The sequence below is a fragment of the Telopea speciosissima genome, chromosome 6 (genome assembly GCF_018873765.1).
Source record: "Telopea speciosissima isolate NSW1024214 ecotype Mountain lineage chromosome 6, Tspe_v1, whole genome shotgun sequence".
Taxonomy (NCBI): Eukaryota; Viridiplantae; Streptophyta; class Magnoliopsida; order Proteales; family Proteaceae; genus Telopea; species Telopea speciosissima.
The window spans coordinates 22,891,032-22,907,129 of NC_057921.1; the positions used below are offsets into that span (position 1 = coordinate 22,891,032).

Here is a 16,098-nt window from a genome sequence, read left to right on the forward strand (position 1 = left end):
GGTCAGCCAGGTGCTGGTCGACTCTGACACTTTTGACTAACATGTCATCAGCATAAACTTCCATGTTCCATCCGATCTGAGGATTGAATATATAGTTCACTGTCCTCTGATAGGTCGCTCCTGCATTTTTTAAGCCAAAAGGCATTACCTTATAGTAGAAGTTCTCCCGCTCGGTTCGAAAAGCTGTATACTCCTGATCCTCTTCGCTCATCATGATTTGGTTGTATCCTGAATATGCATCCATGAAGCTTAGCATTTCATGGCCTGCTGTCGCGTCGATGAACTGATCTATGCGGGACAGGGGATAATAGTCTTTTGGGCATGCTTTGTTTAAGTCCGTGAAGTCGACACACATTCTCCATTTTCCACTAGACTTCGGGACCATGACTACATTCGATAACCAGGTCGGGAATTCTATCTCCTGAATGAATCCCAAATCCTTCAGTTTCTAAACTTCTACCTCAATAGCCACTACCCTCTCCTTGGCAAAATTTCTTCTATTCTGCTACACGGGTCGGCACGCCGGGTTAATATTGAGGCGATGCTCTACAATGCTTCTTGGGATTCCCAGCATGTCCGCGGCTGACCAAGCGAAAACGTCTGCATTCATTCTTAAGAAAGTGATCATCTGGGTCTTCTGTTCATCCTTCAACTTGCTCCTGATCTGGACCGTTCGGTCCGGTATTTGATCCGAAATCGAGACAGCGATAATTTCTTCTACAGGTTCTCCCCTTTGAGCAACCTGGTCATCTCTGTAATCGGGCACATCGATGGTGAGGGCCACACCCCCGCAATTATTTTTGTGCCTGATGAAATTGGCATAGCCCTCCCACGATTTCTTCTAGTCGGTTTGGCATTCCCCAACGCCATTCGGAGTTGGAAATTTGATCTTCAAATGCTTAGTGGATACTACGGCACCGAGGGCATTCAGGGTGGGTCTGCCCAAAATAGCGTTGAAAGCCGATACTGACCTCACCACCATAAAATTTACTTCAATAGTAACTTCGTTGGGATGTTCCCCTACGGTGACTGGCATTCTTATGCTCCCTTCTATTTTTACGGCCGCACCTGAGAAGTCGTACAGGTTGGTTCCATCAGGAGTGAGATCCTCTTCCCCCAAGCCAAACTATTTGAAGGCTTGATATGATAATAGATCGACCGAAGCCCCTGTGTCCACGAGGATCTTATGGACCATCTGATCCTGTATGATCATCTGCACTATGATGGCGTCATCATGAGGCCAACTGATCCCCTCCATGTCCTCATTGGTGAAGGATATGGTCTGATCGGTTCTAGTGACTTTACTGGTCGTCTCTGCCACTCCGACAAATCGTGCATGTGCTTTTGCCTTTCTTACCGATTCTTGCCCCAAACCCCCTAAGATTGTAAGGATGGGAGCGGCTAGTGGCCAGTTCGACTGTCCAGTTTCCCTGGTGGGCTCACCCCTCTTCTCAGTTGCTCTTTCTTTTTCATGCCTCCGATCCTCCCTTTGCTAATCTTTGCGATCGTTTCTCCCGTTCTGTCGGTCTTCTTCTTTGTGATCAGGTCGGGGATCTTTCCTTTTGTCCACGTACTTTGATAGGTGTCCGTCCCGAATAAGGTTCTCTATCTCTCTTTTTAACTGCCTACAGTCCTCTGTGTCATGGCCCATATCTCTATGAAATCGATAATACTTTCGAGGGTTTCTGTCCTCCGGCTAGGAAAACATAGGCCCGGGCCAGTTTAGCAAACCTTTATTTTTTATCTGCATCAATATCTCCGACCTTCTTGTATTAAGCGGCGTGTATTCGGGGCTTAGCGCCCTGTCGGCTCGGGGCTTTCTATCCTCCTCCTTCTCGACCTTCTTTTATTCTTTTTCGACTGTCTTTTTCTTTTCCAGAACTCTGCTTGCCTCATTCCGAGCTGCAATGATTTCTGCCATATTTACGAACTGGTGACACCGACTGATCAGATCAGTCATGTTGTGGGCTTTGTTTAGTATAAGGGATTTTATCAGCTCAATGTCAATTATCCCGCTCTGCAAGGCGTTGAATGCCACTGAATCATCTAGGTCGGGTACGTCCAGTGACTCTCTATTGAACCTGGAGACAAAATCTCAGATCGACTCATCCTTCCGCTGTTTAATGGCTAACAGGTTAGCCACTGTCTTCTTCTGTCTGATGCTGCTCTGGAATCTAGTAACAAATGCCCTAGATAACTCTGCGAAGCCGCTGATTGACCTCGGCCTGAGGTGTGAAAACCAATAGGTGGCTGCTCCCTTCAGTGATGCTGCAAAAAACCTGCAGGATGCGGTGTCCGACCCACCATACACCATCATTACTGAGTTGAAATAGTTGATGTGATCGATTGGGTCGGTTGATCCATCATAAAGCACAAAGGCCGGGACTTTGAATCCCTTCGGGAGTTCTGCTTCCATGATCCCTTCCACAAAGGGGTGTTGGTTTGACACCGCCTGCATTTCTTCAACTGCGTTCTTCCCGAAGCTCCTCAGTCGTTCATTAAGATCCTTTAAGCGGCGCCCGATCTCAACGTCCTCGGGATGGTAAGATCCGCGCTCACTTCCTTTGCGAGGTGAGCCTCTTCATGCTGATCTCCCCCTGGGCTACCTCTCTCTTAATTTCCTCGGGCTTCGAACCGATCTGGTCGATGATCCTACCCGGTGTTCCTGCACCCAGTCCTCTCGCCCTCTCCTTGGGCTTCGAACTGATCGGGTCATTGATCCTACACAATGCTCTTATACCAGGTCCTCTCACCCTCTCCTTGGGCTTCGGACGGATCGGGTCCATGATCTCACTTGTCGTCCTGGCCCTTGATTGTCTTGCTTCGTTCCTTGCTGCGAAGGTGGGGTCCTTCTCCCTCTAGCAGCACTGGCCTTGCTCTCACTCCGGCGAATGTTCTGCTCTCCCTGTCGTGGGGGCGGCCATAGTGGGGGTTGTTGCTGATCAAGCTCCCTCTGCATAATCCTTCTCAGCATCGTGTTTGTTTCTGGGAGTTGGAGATGCAAGTCATGCACCTGTGCATTTGTCGCTGGTGCGTTCGGGTCAAAATACTGTACTCCTGGTATAGCGGGAATCAGCCTCGGCCCCCACCCTGGATCCCTGGGATCGATAATGGGGGTGGAGGAGGCAGGTTCTCTTCGACTACCAGTTCGGGTGATCGCCTCATTCGGGACGGTCCTGGCAAGAGCACCGCCCTTGTCGCTTGTCGGGTGATCGAACCTCCTTCCACCCGAACTGCCTCCCGTGGTGGGCTCCCTGCTGCCCGGCTTTTACCTTGGTGGGTACCACTCCCCCGCTCCATAGTTATGTCACACAACTCTTCGTGACGTTTCCCACAGACGGCGCCAATCTGTTATGACAAATTCTGACTCTTGCAACGGTTCGCCTGGTCAGGTAGTCCTCGGGTGGTCCTGTACAGGCAAAACCACGAAAAAGACAAAGAAGCGCCGGCCTGAGCCAATTAGTATGCTCTGATGCCTAAGTCAGTGCTTGCAATAGATAAATCTTAAGCTAGAGAGCTTAAAATTAAGAAAAAGTAAGTCCCCATACCTTAGCCTGGCATGGCTATTTATAGCTTTGAGTCGCTAAATGGTTCTCTAATTTTACCTGTTTATAGATAATAACTTCGGTTCCATGTAATCCTAGGTGGCAGAATCCCTGGTTGACACGTGTGTCCTAGGGTCATGCATAAGGTGTGATTCTAGGGTCATGGGGGATGCATGACTCTTAATCTGACCGGAGTCAATTGTGGTGGGTTACTGTTAACTGGGGTTAATCTAGTTCTTCCCGATGTGCATGGCTGACCCGACCCGCACGTTGGTCGAGCTGTAGATGGTCTTGTTTGGCCACGTGTTATGAGATGATTGGTCTAGGTTGGTTATGGCTCATCAGCTGCCTTCACAAAACCATCATAATTCATAACTACCCTTAAAAGTTAATGTTACAGGTTTTATACACAACCGTACATGGTACATGGTCATGTTTTCAACCGTTGAATGGACATGATCGTTTTACGTGTATAATGCATGACATTTCTTCTCCATCCAATGGTTGCAGACACAGTCGTACACCATGCAATGTTTGTGCATGTTTTGTCTCATTTCATGCTTTCCATTGCTTAAAAGCAACACATGACAATATTAATCCATTTATAGCTAATCCATTTATAGCAACACAACCTCCAAACTACAGTTCTCTGAATTTTTACTGTTTAGAGAATACATACACTTAGATACCCATACCCATCTCTACTGTTTAGAGAATACATACACTTAGATACCCATACCCATCTCTCTCTCTCTCTCTCTCTCTCTCTCTCTCTCTCTCTCTCTCTCTCTCTCTCTCTCTCTCTCTCTCTCTCTCTATATATATATATATATATATATATATATATATATATATATATATATATATATCTGTGAACATAGGCTGAGTGATTTGATCAATGTTTCCTATCACACAAACCAAATTTGTAAAGGAAAGTGGATCAATTGCACTACTTCTCCATCTACAAGTATGCCCTTAATTATGAGAAAAATTAATTGAACTTGGCTTGATTTTAACAAAGAGTAGATGACTTTTTGTTCCAAAAATTCATTACAACCACTATCAAAGAAAAACCTAAAATTGTCATGCAACCATTCAACAGAAAACCTAAAATATGCCTCTAATAGGGGATTGAGGCTCGAAGATGACATTTTGTTCCAAAAATCCATTCCTCCTCGTGGTATCATTAGGTACCTCATACCAGCTTTTGTAAACCACCTGCACAAAAGTTGGGTATAGGTCTTCAGGCACAGTAATTATATGGTCATGGATATAAATGCAGTCAAGGTGGATTAAGGAAAGAAAATTCAAACCTTGTCATCAAAAAATGGTGTAAGTAACAAAACTGTCATCTATGACAATGAGATTCTGCAAGACAACAATAAGTTCAAATCAATATTCTGTAGTTCAATAAGTTGACTTATTATAAAAATAAATATGCTAGCTTAAGAATTGAACTATCATTAACTGAATTATTGTTGTAATCTAATACCCTTCTAGTGGACCGACCTCATCTGAGTGGGACCTATCAAGATAATGTGTGTTGCAAAAAATCCACATATTTATCCATTATGAGATCAATTTCCTGGTCTTGTAGAATGTCATTGGTATCCCAACCACCATGTGAGTTGCAACAAGCCATTCTGGCACGTTGATATGGTCCACTTCATTGAGAGAGTACATATTGCGCATGAACTTGAGCCATTCTTCCATATGGAGAGCTCGTTGAGAAAAAACGTCATATTCACTCGTGCTTAACACCTCATAGGTGGGACATAAAGCCATGTAATGATTTGATGAGATGTTGGTTTGTACATATAATGGATGGATGTGGTCCGGATAACGATGAAAGAGAATAGTGACATAATTGTTTTCACTTGGGAGCATGGAGAGCAAATGAATCCAATGGATGATAGGAGCAAATAAAGAAAGAAGTTTGACAAAGTAAGGGGAAACATAGAAACCAGGGTTTTCTTGACACCCTATACATGATTGCCTATTGGTGTATGTAATGAGATACTGATGGAGAATGTTGATAGGGAGACAAATGCTGATTTTATGAACTACAAATAGATGGCAGGAAAAAACAAGGTATTCCTTTTCAAAGTGCTGGAAATTGTCAATGGTGAAGAGGGTGAGGTAGGGGTAGTCAGGATGACAAATCATCCATTTGTATTGTAAACCGTAACGGTATACTAATACTCGTAGAAGGTCATGATAGGTTTGTCGACTGTAGGATATTACGGTTTTTCTAGAAATGTTACTGTAAATTTTTGGTGGTAGACAAGGTAAGGTAAGAGTGAGGTCTTCATACTTGCATAGTATATCCATTACCAGGGTTGTTCCAAATACGATAAACAAAGTTATAAGAAAAACACAACTGGAATGAACCAAACCAAATATAATTTTCTAAAATTGGAGGACCACTCACCCGAATCCTAAATAAAATTGGTTGACTGACAACAAAACAATCATATAAAAGTAGGAGGTTCTGCATGACAATCAAGGGTTTAATCAATAAGGAGGTGTTGTGTTAACAAAAATAAATAACTCGAACTAATATAACCAAGATGTTTTACCATTCAAATCCATTTGCAAAGATTGATTGGTTCCTTGTATACTATCCACCAAGGTATCTCTTAGGTCCGATTGGTTGCAGCCTTATGTGTTATCCCCCAATCTCCCTACTTGCAAGGATAGGTTACTACCTTGTGTATTATCACCCAAGGTCTCTATTTGCGAAGCCAAATTGCTGCCTTGTGTATTATCGCCCACAGTACCCAATGTGTTACCCTAAAAATACAATGTATAAGAAAAAATATATATATAAAAGGAACTTCCAATATACAGTTACCAACACAAGGAAAAGAATTACCATAGGACAATTTTGAATGTTGTGTCCTGTACCGCCACAATTAGAACATTGGTAACCCCTTTGGTTACTCATTGTTTCAATGCTAGCCAACGGACGTTGTAAATTCGGTCTCCCCCTTGTTATCGATGTCCGTAAGGGTACATTTACTCTTCTTCGAACTATAGCTGAAGGTTCAGGATTACAAGTCAAACTTGGCACAGTTGCTTGCAACCTCTGCACCTGTACTAACCCTTCATTCAATATTTTTAAACCAACCTCAAATCTTTCTTCAGAAAGAGATCCTTCTCTTGCAAATTTATTGGCAAGGTCTTTTAAAAGTCATACTGGTTGTTGTGACTGTCCTTGAGATGACCTTGCCACAGATCCAGATGGGGTGTTACTAAATCGGGCCGCTTTGATCCACCTATGCATGATATACCTCTTCGGAATATGGGATCTGTCTGTTATGACATTTATCTTAAGTATATGTCTACACAGTATACCTTTCGTATTGAACAAGTTGCTTCAAAGAATTGCGATATCAGTTTGTTGATTATCCAACACATAACGCACATCATTCTCTCAAACCCCATCCATCTTAAAGACCTTGTACCTCTTCTCTATAATTTCATCATCATACTGATTTGCATGTAGACCAAAACCAGCGTACCACTCTTCAGAGAATACCTTGAACACCTTATGAGTATAAATAAAAGCGGCTTGTTGCTCGATTATGTGATCTGTAGCACAAGCAGGGGATGAGATGATGCAGATAGCATCTTCCTTAGCTTATGTTTCTCTTCTTCTGTTCACAACCTGTTCATATTGAGTAACAAATTCATTTAGAGGTGTTGCTGATGTGAAGAAACCCTTAAAATACATATTCATTGACTCTCCCCTCTGTGTCATACTCATTCCAGCAAAAAAGGTGTTACGAAAGTAACAAGGCACCTAATGTTGATGTATTCTAAACTGTTTCTTTAGCCATCGATGATCTTATAAATTAAATCTATTTACCATGCTCTCCCAACGCTCCTCAAATTCATCTGGTGTATTACAACCATAAATACATCTCCTGTAAACTGCATTCAAATTAGGATATTTCTTATACAGTGCTCTTATGTGTTGTATCTTGTGTTTCTCCAAATGCCATCTACAAAGGCGATGGACAGTTAATGGCAACTCAATCTTGATTGCTCTCATTATTCCTGGGTCTTAATCTGTAAAGATTGCGTTTGGCTGCATATTTTGCATCGCTCGAAGCCATGTCCTGAATAGCCATATAAATAATTCCTTTGTCTCATCAGCTATTAGTCCACAACCAAAAAATGTACACTGCATGTGGTGATTAACACTAGTAAAAGGAGCAAATGAAAACTTATACTTGCTTTTTTTATATGCCGTGTCAAAGACAATTACATCACCAAAAGTCTTGTATAGTTCTCGTGCTCTACTATCCACCCAAAAAATCCCAATTATTTGTTCCTCTGCATTGACACGGACATCATAAAAAAACCCTAGATCTAATGCCATTTTACTCTCCAAATAGTTAATTGCTTGTTCACAGTCTAATCCAATGCAATTTCTTCGCTTTGTCCTGAGTATATTTGAACAAAATTCATCATTTATACCAGCAAATTCTTTTACAACTCTCATTATTTGATGAGAATCAACTGTACTTCTATGCCTTTTCTGATGTGATCTAAGTCTGAAAGACTCATTCCTGTCCACTAATATATGGTTGTGCTCCTTTTCAAATTTATCCACCACCCACACCCCATTACTACTCTTGATCTTCATTAAAGCCCCACACTTAGTTTTCTTTGTCACACGTTGCTGGTAATCTACCTTTCTCCGTTTGTCTGGTATTTTCTCACCCTGATTTGAACAGACATAGTATCTACCAACTACATGTTTATCAAACTTTTAAGTGATCCACCCTGTATTTCCGAACTGAAAACCCCATCTCCTTAGCATAACTGTTATTATGGTGATATGCCTCATCATCAGTCGAAAATACCATACCAATAGTAGGTTCCAAGTCATTAACATTAGTAATTATTACTGTAAAATTCTGTTCCTCATCTAAAGTCAAATCCACAACTTCTTCCTCATTAACCTCATCCATTGAATCATTGTCAAAACATGTAATGTAATCATCACTATCTTCACTTTCAGAATTATTCCAGTCTTCATCATCTGTACTACTACCATCATGACCCACTCCATTTAGTGTATTGTCAGTGTCAATAAGACTGTCATCATTTAATACATCACTTGACCCAGTTTCGTTTCTATCCGACACATAATTTTTCCCATCAATAAAATCATTGTACTTATCCACTAATTCATTCAAGTCCATTATCCCACAATCTTATATAATATTGCAATAGTATTACCATGTGTAGGAACATGAGGAAAACATATCTAAATTAGGACAGAATGTATTTAAATAATGAAGTTATTATCACATAATTTTCACCCTAAAATTCATAATAATATATGATATTATATAACGGATGGTAATCTCATATTTATATCCCATTTAAACATATAAACAAAATTAGTGTACATTTAATGCTATCATCTTTCTAGGTTTTAACTTAAAATGTAAAGTACTCAACATGTATCATCTATCATGCATGTTGACATGTGATCCAAAAACTATAATCAACAATCAACATTATATCTCTATATCTCTTCATCTCTTTTTCTTCTCCAAAACACATATCCATGGATACTGCACAAGATCATGTTGCCTCACCCATATTCCCAACTGCATAGGATGTCAAACCTGCTCCTGACTGGCTAGAATTTTAATTAAAGGATAGGAACCCCTGACATGGCATCCAAGCACACTGTGGAGTATCACCCCAGTGATTGAATTTAATGAAGAACCCCCAAGGATGTCCTCCTACATACCTATCAGAAGATGGATTGCAGATCCTTGTAGTTGCACTGCCCACAGCATGATGTACTGCTTGGACTCCAGGTACTCTCTCTCCTCTCCATGAATGTGGGTCCCACACCTGAAAATAGGTGCAAAAGGCCTTGAGTGGCATGTGGGTGCAAGGCCCTAACCCTGTGTCAAACCCTTGTGCAAGCCCAAAGAGAAACAGCCTTACTGTAATCTCTAGGCAATGCAGACATCACCCAGAGACATCGCCCAGAGTGGACAAATGTATTATTTTAATATACAGATGTGTGGGGACCACCCATATTGGACATGGGCACCCTCCATAGGTTGAAGGGAGTCTGGGGGACCACCTCATACCCTTGGATCCCTATGGACCCCACCTGAGTACCTAGAATGGCTGAGAATCAGTTTAAAAACACATTCTCAAAAGGGGCTTAGGCAGCCAAACAGGCCTCAGTAGGAGGCTGGTCTATAAATAGAGGGTCTTAGGCTCATTTTAGAGCTCTAGTTACTATTGAAATCGTGGAGAGAAGAAGAAGAAAGAAAAGAGAGAAAAGAGAAAGAGAAGAAGAAGGAAAGAGAAGGAGAAAAAGGGGAAGAGCTCACCTTGCATCAAATCTGCTCCAGCAGCCATTCTCATCTTAGTTCAGGTATAACGCTAAACCTATTCCTGCTATTGTGCTACTGCTACTGTTCTTCTCCATGAATCTCTAGCATTTTTTAAGCATTTCTGGCCATTGGCAGCCCAGAACAACTAGGGGCTGCCATGAACCACCTCAGATCCAACATGTAAACATGATGCATGGAGGATCTGAGCTTTTTATGATGTTTTGGTGGTTGCTCTGCACCTGAGACCGAAACCCAAGCTTGTGCCAGACTGCACTGCACTGTTACATCAAGAACAGGCAGTCTGGGCTCAGATCTGTGTGCCCTGGCTGCATGCAGCCTAGCCATGAGTTGCAACAGCCTTAGATTACCTTATTACATGTGAAACAACCCTTGTATGCAACCAAATCCATGGTCTGCAGCTGAAGCTATGCTGGGTTACTATTCACTGGGCTGTCTGGGCAGCTCCTGGCAGCCAAGTGGTGGGCCTAGGTAAAAATCCATGAAGACCAGTGCAAACTACACCCTAGGGGGTCCATGATGACGTAACATGCATGGGGGAATGATCAAGGCACTGCGCATGGTGCAGAACCTAGGAATTGGAGCCTATTCACGTGTTAAACAGGCTCTAGGCGATGCACTGGGCGATACAGACATCACCCAGAGACATTACCCAGAGAATAAAAAGTGACAATTTTGCTGATCTACTTTGAGGACCTCCACCCATGGAATGTAAACAGTGTAAGGAGGTGATAAATGACCAAAACACACCTATCCATAATTATGGATACCTTGGGTACCCAAGTGGGCCCTGAAGGGCTTGGAAACCCTGTCTGAGTTGGTCCTGCAACACTACTGAATTGGGATCAATGTTGTGAGGCTATTATGACCTTGAACCATGTACTGCAGGTGTGAACGACCATTCTGCCCCTAGACCACATTCTCTGGATGATGCACCGAGACTTAGGCCTAAGGCCCAGTGCAAGGCCCAGAGAATTCCAAGTGATGTCCAATTGTGCATTGAGTCAAACCAGTGAGCCTAGATCAACCCTAGGGCATCCAAAAATAGTTTGGAATATTCAATAACATATTTCTGATTTATACTTAGGGTTTGATCCCGCGCTCAAGGCCTACTGCCAGACTGCAGTCGGAACTGAAACTACAACTGAATTCCTAGAACCAAACCCAGGTGAGTGAAATGTTGAAGTGTATGTATGTGTAACATAATTATTATTGTGCCGGCAATAAATTCCATAATTATAATGTTGTGTTACTTAGTAAATTGCAAATTTCACAATTATTACAGATTCTGTGACTGTTGATCAACTCTGCTTGAATATATCATGATGATTGTGATTGATAGACTAGATGCCATAGTCGGCTTGGAAATGAGGCTTGTGGTAGCCCGTAGTATAGGATACGGTTGACACCGCCTGACTCATACGATGTCATATAGACATGGGGTTAGAGATTCATCAACAGTGCTACGCGCCCTTGCCAACAGGGGTTAAGGTATTGGATGACTGTGAGGACTATCGTAAAACCTCGGGCGTTTTTGCCAGGAAGCCTCGGCTATATGCTGGGATGCCTCGAGCTATAAGCTGGGAAGCCTTGAGCAACATGCTTGGGAGGCACCAATAGGTGAATTATGGCCATATGCTAAACAAAGTTTATCCTCGAGCTACATGCCAGGAAGCACCGAAAGGGTGAATTGATATTAAGTCGGTTACCTCACAAGTCTAATCAAAGAGGGCCGGTTGGACTGACCTAGGTAGGGAGATGCTGGGGCCGACTGGTTCCCTCCGACAACTCAATGGGTGTATCGCGGGAAAGGGTAACCAAGCCCACACCAGGGATACATGTATTGGGGATTGTAGTAGCACTGACCTGCCTTAGTTGTATTGATAGGTGGTTAATAAATAATCTGGACTTGCATATCATGTAGGATCATGTGGATTGTGGTTGCATATGCATGCATGATGATATGTTTTACTCACAGGCTCAGTGGAGCTCACACTCTGTTATATATGTTTTTCTTTCTATTAGATGATTGTGCAAATAGATGTCACTGTGGCGTGGAGGCTCATTACGAGGAGGAGAACCCTTGTGGTTATGATGATATTGGTATGGGCCCCGACGGAGGTCGTGCCGATGATGCGAGCGTTCTCAATGGTTATTGATGAAGACTCGTTAAGGGTGCTCTTGATGCTTTTTGTCTTGGGAACTCCTTTTTTATTTTGTCAAGAGTTTATCCCCGTTCTTGTTTCCTATTTTAGTATCTTCTTTTCTTTTTGGGGTTGAGTTATCTCGCCCTGTATATATTTACTTTGTTTCCGGTTATGTATAGGTCAGCTTTTACTGTTCAGTTTGTGGGTTGTATGGGGGAAATGGAACAACTTTACTTATGTATATATATATCACAATCATTTCCCGTATTGCTACGCTTTCTCTTTCTTCTTATAATTGTAGATTATCTGTAACACTCTGATATTATTTGTGATAATGCTTTGGATGTGTGTCCGTGAGTGTATTAGCTGCTTCTAGATCCGTGGGATTTGGCGGATTGTCGTTATGTAATTCGGGTCACCTACCTAATCCTCCCAGGGGGTGATTTGGGGTGTGACATAAGATAGAAGACAGCACATCAATAATTTGAAGATGGTCATTAACTCACCATTCCTCTAATGTCTTCCTCCAAAGCAGAAGACATTCCTAAAAAAGATGAGGACAAAAAGCTTCAAAGGAAGCAAAGAAACGTAAGGGCAAAGCTTCAGAAGAGCATGCTTGTGCATATTAGGTTGATGAGGAGAAGATTGGTATAGAGATGAGGACAAAATTGTTGCAGAGTATCATCCCTAGATTAGACACACTTGGGATGGACAAGCTTTTTGAAGAAATAGTTCTCTATATATTGGCTCTACAAGGTGAAGTGAAGGCCATGAAGTTTCTTACAATGCTTCTAATGAGAAGAAGAAATCCATGTCCAATTTTGGAGGTCAATAATAAGTTCTTCATTACTCTTTCTACCTAGCCCTCTTACATGTACATGTACTAACCGACAAAGTGCTTTTTCTCCATACTCTACAAAAACTCAAGTTCAATCTAATTTCCTTTTTTTTTTTTCCTGTTTTTCTTAACTTCCTCTGCTGTAAGGAACAGAGTAGAGACAGATGCGTTTTTGATACTCTTACATGGAATGGGTTATGATGAGTTGTTGTTGGATTTTGTATGGACATCTTGAATATGTGAATGGCTTCAGGTGTAGGGTAGGATTCAGAATTGAGACTGAAACTCATTAATGGGTACTCTAACTATCTTCATGGAAATTTCTGTTTTAGTAGATGTCCTTATTTGTAACTAAGCATGAAATTGCTACTTTGTATTCTTTTGCACTGATACTGATTGATTTGTTGACAAAAGACGGCATGAATAGAACCCCATTTCCTAATGGCTGAAAAGGAAAGAAAGGGTTGTACATTGTGGGCAATGAAACTACCTCACAAGGAAAACCCTATTAGGAACTACCTCAAACGATAATACATTATTGGTTAAGACACATAGTTTCTATATGATTCAGGACTTAAATGGATGAGATAAATAAAAGGTGAGGTTTAGGAATTACCTGGGGTGAAGGATTGGGATAACAAAACATTCACAAATCCGTCAGACTACTTCCGATCATAGAAATCCTGCTGCTAAACCCCTATGTCAGCCTATCTTCTCTCTTCTATGAACCCAAGATGGGTAAAATTTAGCACCAAAAAACCCTAAAACAACACAAAAAAAGAAAAAAACCCTAAAACCACAAAAACAGAGGGAAAGAGACTGTAATATATAGAGAGAGAGAAAGAGAACAGCAAATAGTACCAAAATTGCTACCGAAATATCTCCATCTCTACCGACGCCGGTGAGAATCAGAAAAATGGGGAAACGCCGGTGAGGACAAGCATTCTCGTTCTACGGTGTTTTGGAAGATTTTGAAAAGGGGTATTTTTGGAAGTAGAACCAGTAAAGGGTAAGTCATAACCGGTTAACAGATCTTAACCGCCAATAGGAGGTCTTAACCGGTTTCTCATAACCTGCACTGCGAGGTCGATCCCGGTTTCCATATAATTGTGCAGTCAACACAATTAAGTGAAGATTTCGTTCAAATTAAATAAACGGCCCAGATTGAAATGTTGCATTTACTGTCGCGCTTAACGAAACTGCTTGTCCGCTGCGACCAGCCCTTGTAATGATTACTGCAGAAGGAATATTGAAGAATTATCTATGTTCTCTCTCTCCCCCTGTCAGTCTCCCTTCTCTCTTCCTTCTTCCTCTCGTCTTTTTTCCTCGTTCAACTAGTTCCTATCATTGGTTGCTGAAGTGTCTCCTGTGGTATTCATATCAGATTTCATCCTTCAAAGTTGGATCTTCCCCGCTTTTCCAAAATGCCAAACTTCCACACAAACCAGCGAGCTTTCTTATCCAGAGGCTGCAACAACAAAGGTTCAGGTGTGCCCAATTTCTTCGCAACCTTGTCACTTCCGGTTGTGACCAAAATCCGACTTCCCTTATGTCCAGTTTGAAGGATTTCTATCCATAGCAACACCCTTTTGACATCCTCAACCAACACATCGTCTAAACAACTGAACAAGGAAAATTTTCTTTCCTGCCCAAATTCTTGTAGAAGCTGCAAGGGATCTGAGCAATGATGTGTAGTTTACAGATTTTAAGATTAACGTAGAAACCCTTTCAGCATCAAAATCAGCACCATCATAAATCCCGCCTCTATACCCCGTTCTGCCCCACCCCACTCCAGCATTCCTTGTAGTTCCCCTCGCCCCACCCCATTCCCATGTTCGCAGGAGAAGAATGAAGAACATGAAAGTGTGGGGATTAAAAAAGAAAGAGTGAGTGGGTTAAATAAATTAAAAAAAAAGGGAAAATATCATCCCCCTCCCCTCTAAGTTTGCCTAATATCAATTCAGTACTTAAGTTTTGAAAAATATCTTTTCTTTCCCCTACTTTATAAAGTTGCTATCAATATGTAACACTGTTAAAAAAAAATATTTGTAAAGACAAAATTACTTTTTTTAATATCTATTGAAAGCATGTCTTTCTCTCTTGCTTATGAAAAGACTATATTACCCTTGAGTTAAAAGGCAAAAGTGCTTTTAAAATACGATTTGATGTGATAAACCAAGACCGACCACTCAGTTGGACCGAAACCGACCAAACCAGAACTCAAAACAAAACAAAACAAAACCCTAAGTTCAAAATGTGAGATTCACCGATGGAGAAAAGGGTTCTGCAATCGACTCCCATCGTCTTCTTCCTCTCATCATCTTGATTAGAGCTTTCTCCTCTGATTTTATTGTCGAGGGAAAAAGTAAAACCACCCCTATGTTTTATCCCCTGTTTAGAAGATTTCTTTTCTTCCCTTTTTGTATTGACTCCCATCGTCTTCTTCCTCTCATATTCGAGCTTCGTTCTCTGCAAATCGTTAAATGGGTCTTCTTCCTCTCGCCTCCAAACCGTGAATCTCAAGCTTCCTTCTCTGCAAATCGTGAAAACATAGGGGGTACTGGTTTTACTTCAGCAACAGAGGTTTCCCTCAGACAATAAAACCAGAGGAGAAAGCTCTAATCAAGAGGGCTAAGGAAAAAGGGAAAAAGTTAAAAGTAATGGAGACAACCCAACTCCGTATACTAACGAAACTGCTTAAAAGAAAAAACAAAAAACCCAAATCATATTCCTTCAAATGGTGAAGACGATTAAACTATTCATTACCAGGCTGATGATATCCTTTGTGCTTTGGCAACAACTGCTATAATAGATGGACCAAGAGTATAAGACTCAAAATGGTGAGGTGAACTGACACTGGCGCTACCACAACCATGATGGAAGATACACTGAGAGACCTATAAAGTCCTGGCCATCATTTGTTTCAGAAATTTGATAATCCTTTGCACCTACTTGGTTGTTTCCTCCACATCTGATCTGGGTTTTACAACGGTTATTATTGTTAGGAAGTTTGTTCAACACCAATTCGAGAAGCATTTCAAAATCTTTCGAGTTGATGGAGGGGGGGAGGGGGTACGTTGTTTATGTAGTCAAGTCTGGAATCCAACCCCAGATGTCTAACCCCTGCATGCTCAACAGCATGGGGTGGCCAAGAACAAAAGAAAGAACCT

The 16,098-nt window shown here is 41.7% G+C and overlaps 1 protein-coding gene across 1 annotated transcript; it reads right to left on the reverse strand.

The window, feature by feature from the left end:
• Positions 1-7,614: 7,614 nt before the first annotated feature.
• LOC122665524 (protein FAR1-RELATED SEQUENCE 5-like) lies at positions 7,615-8,761 on the reverse strand. Its single transcript, XM_043861674.1, has 2 exons — positions 8,425-8,761; positions 7,615-8,306 (listed from the first exon to the last, which is right to left on the reverse strand). The coding sequence occupies exons 1-2, from the start codon at positions 8,759-8,761 to the stop codon at positions 7,615-7,617; spliced, it is 1,029 nt and encodes a 342-aa protein (XP_043717609.1).
• Between the last annotated feature and the right edge of the window lie 7,337 nt (positions 8,762-16,098).

Coding starts and splice junctions, on each gene's coding strand:
- LOC122665524 (XM_043861674.1), bottom strand. CDS start 8,761: ATGGACTTGAATGAATTAGTGGATAAGTACAATGATTTTATTGATGGG. Junction 8,307..8,424: donor TGACTTGGAACCTACTATTG/GTATGGTATTTT, acceptor ATAAACATGTAG/TTGGTAGATACTATGTCTGT.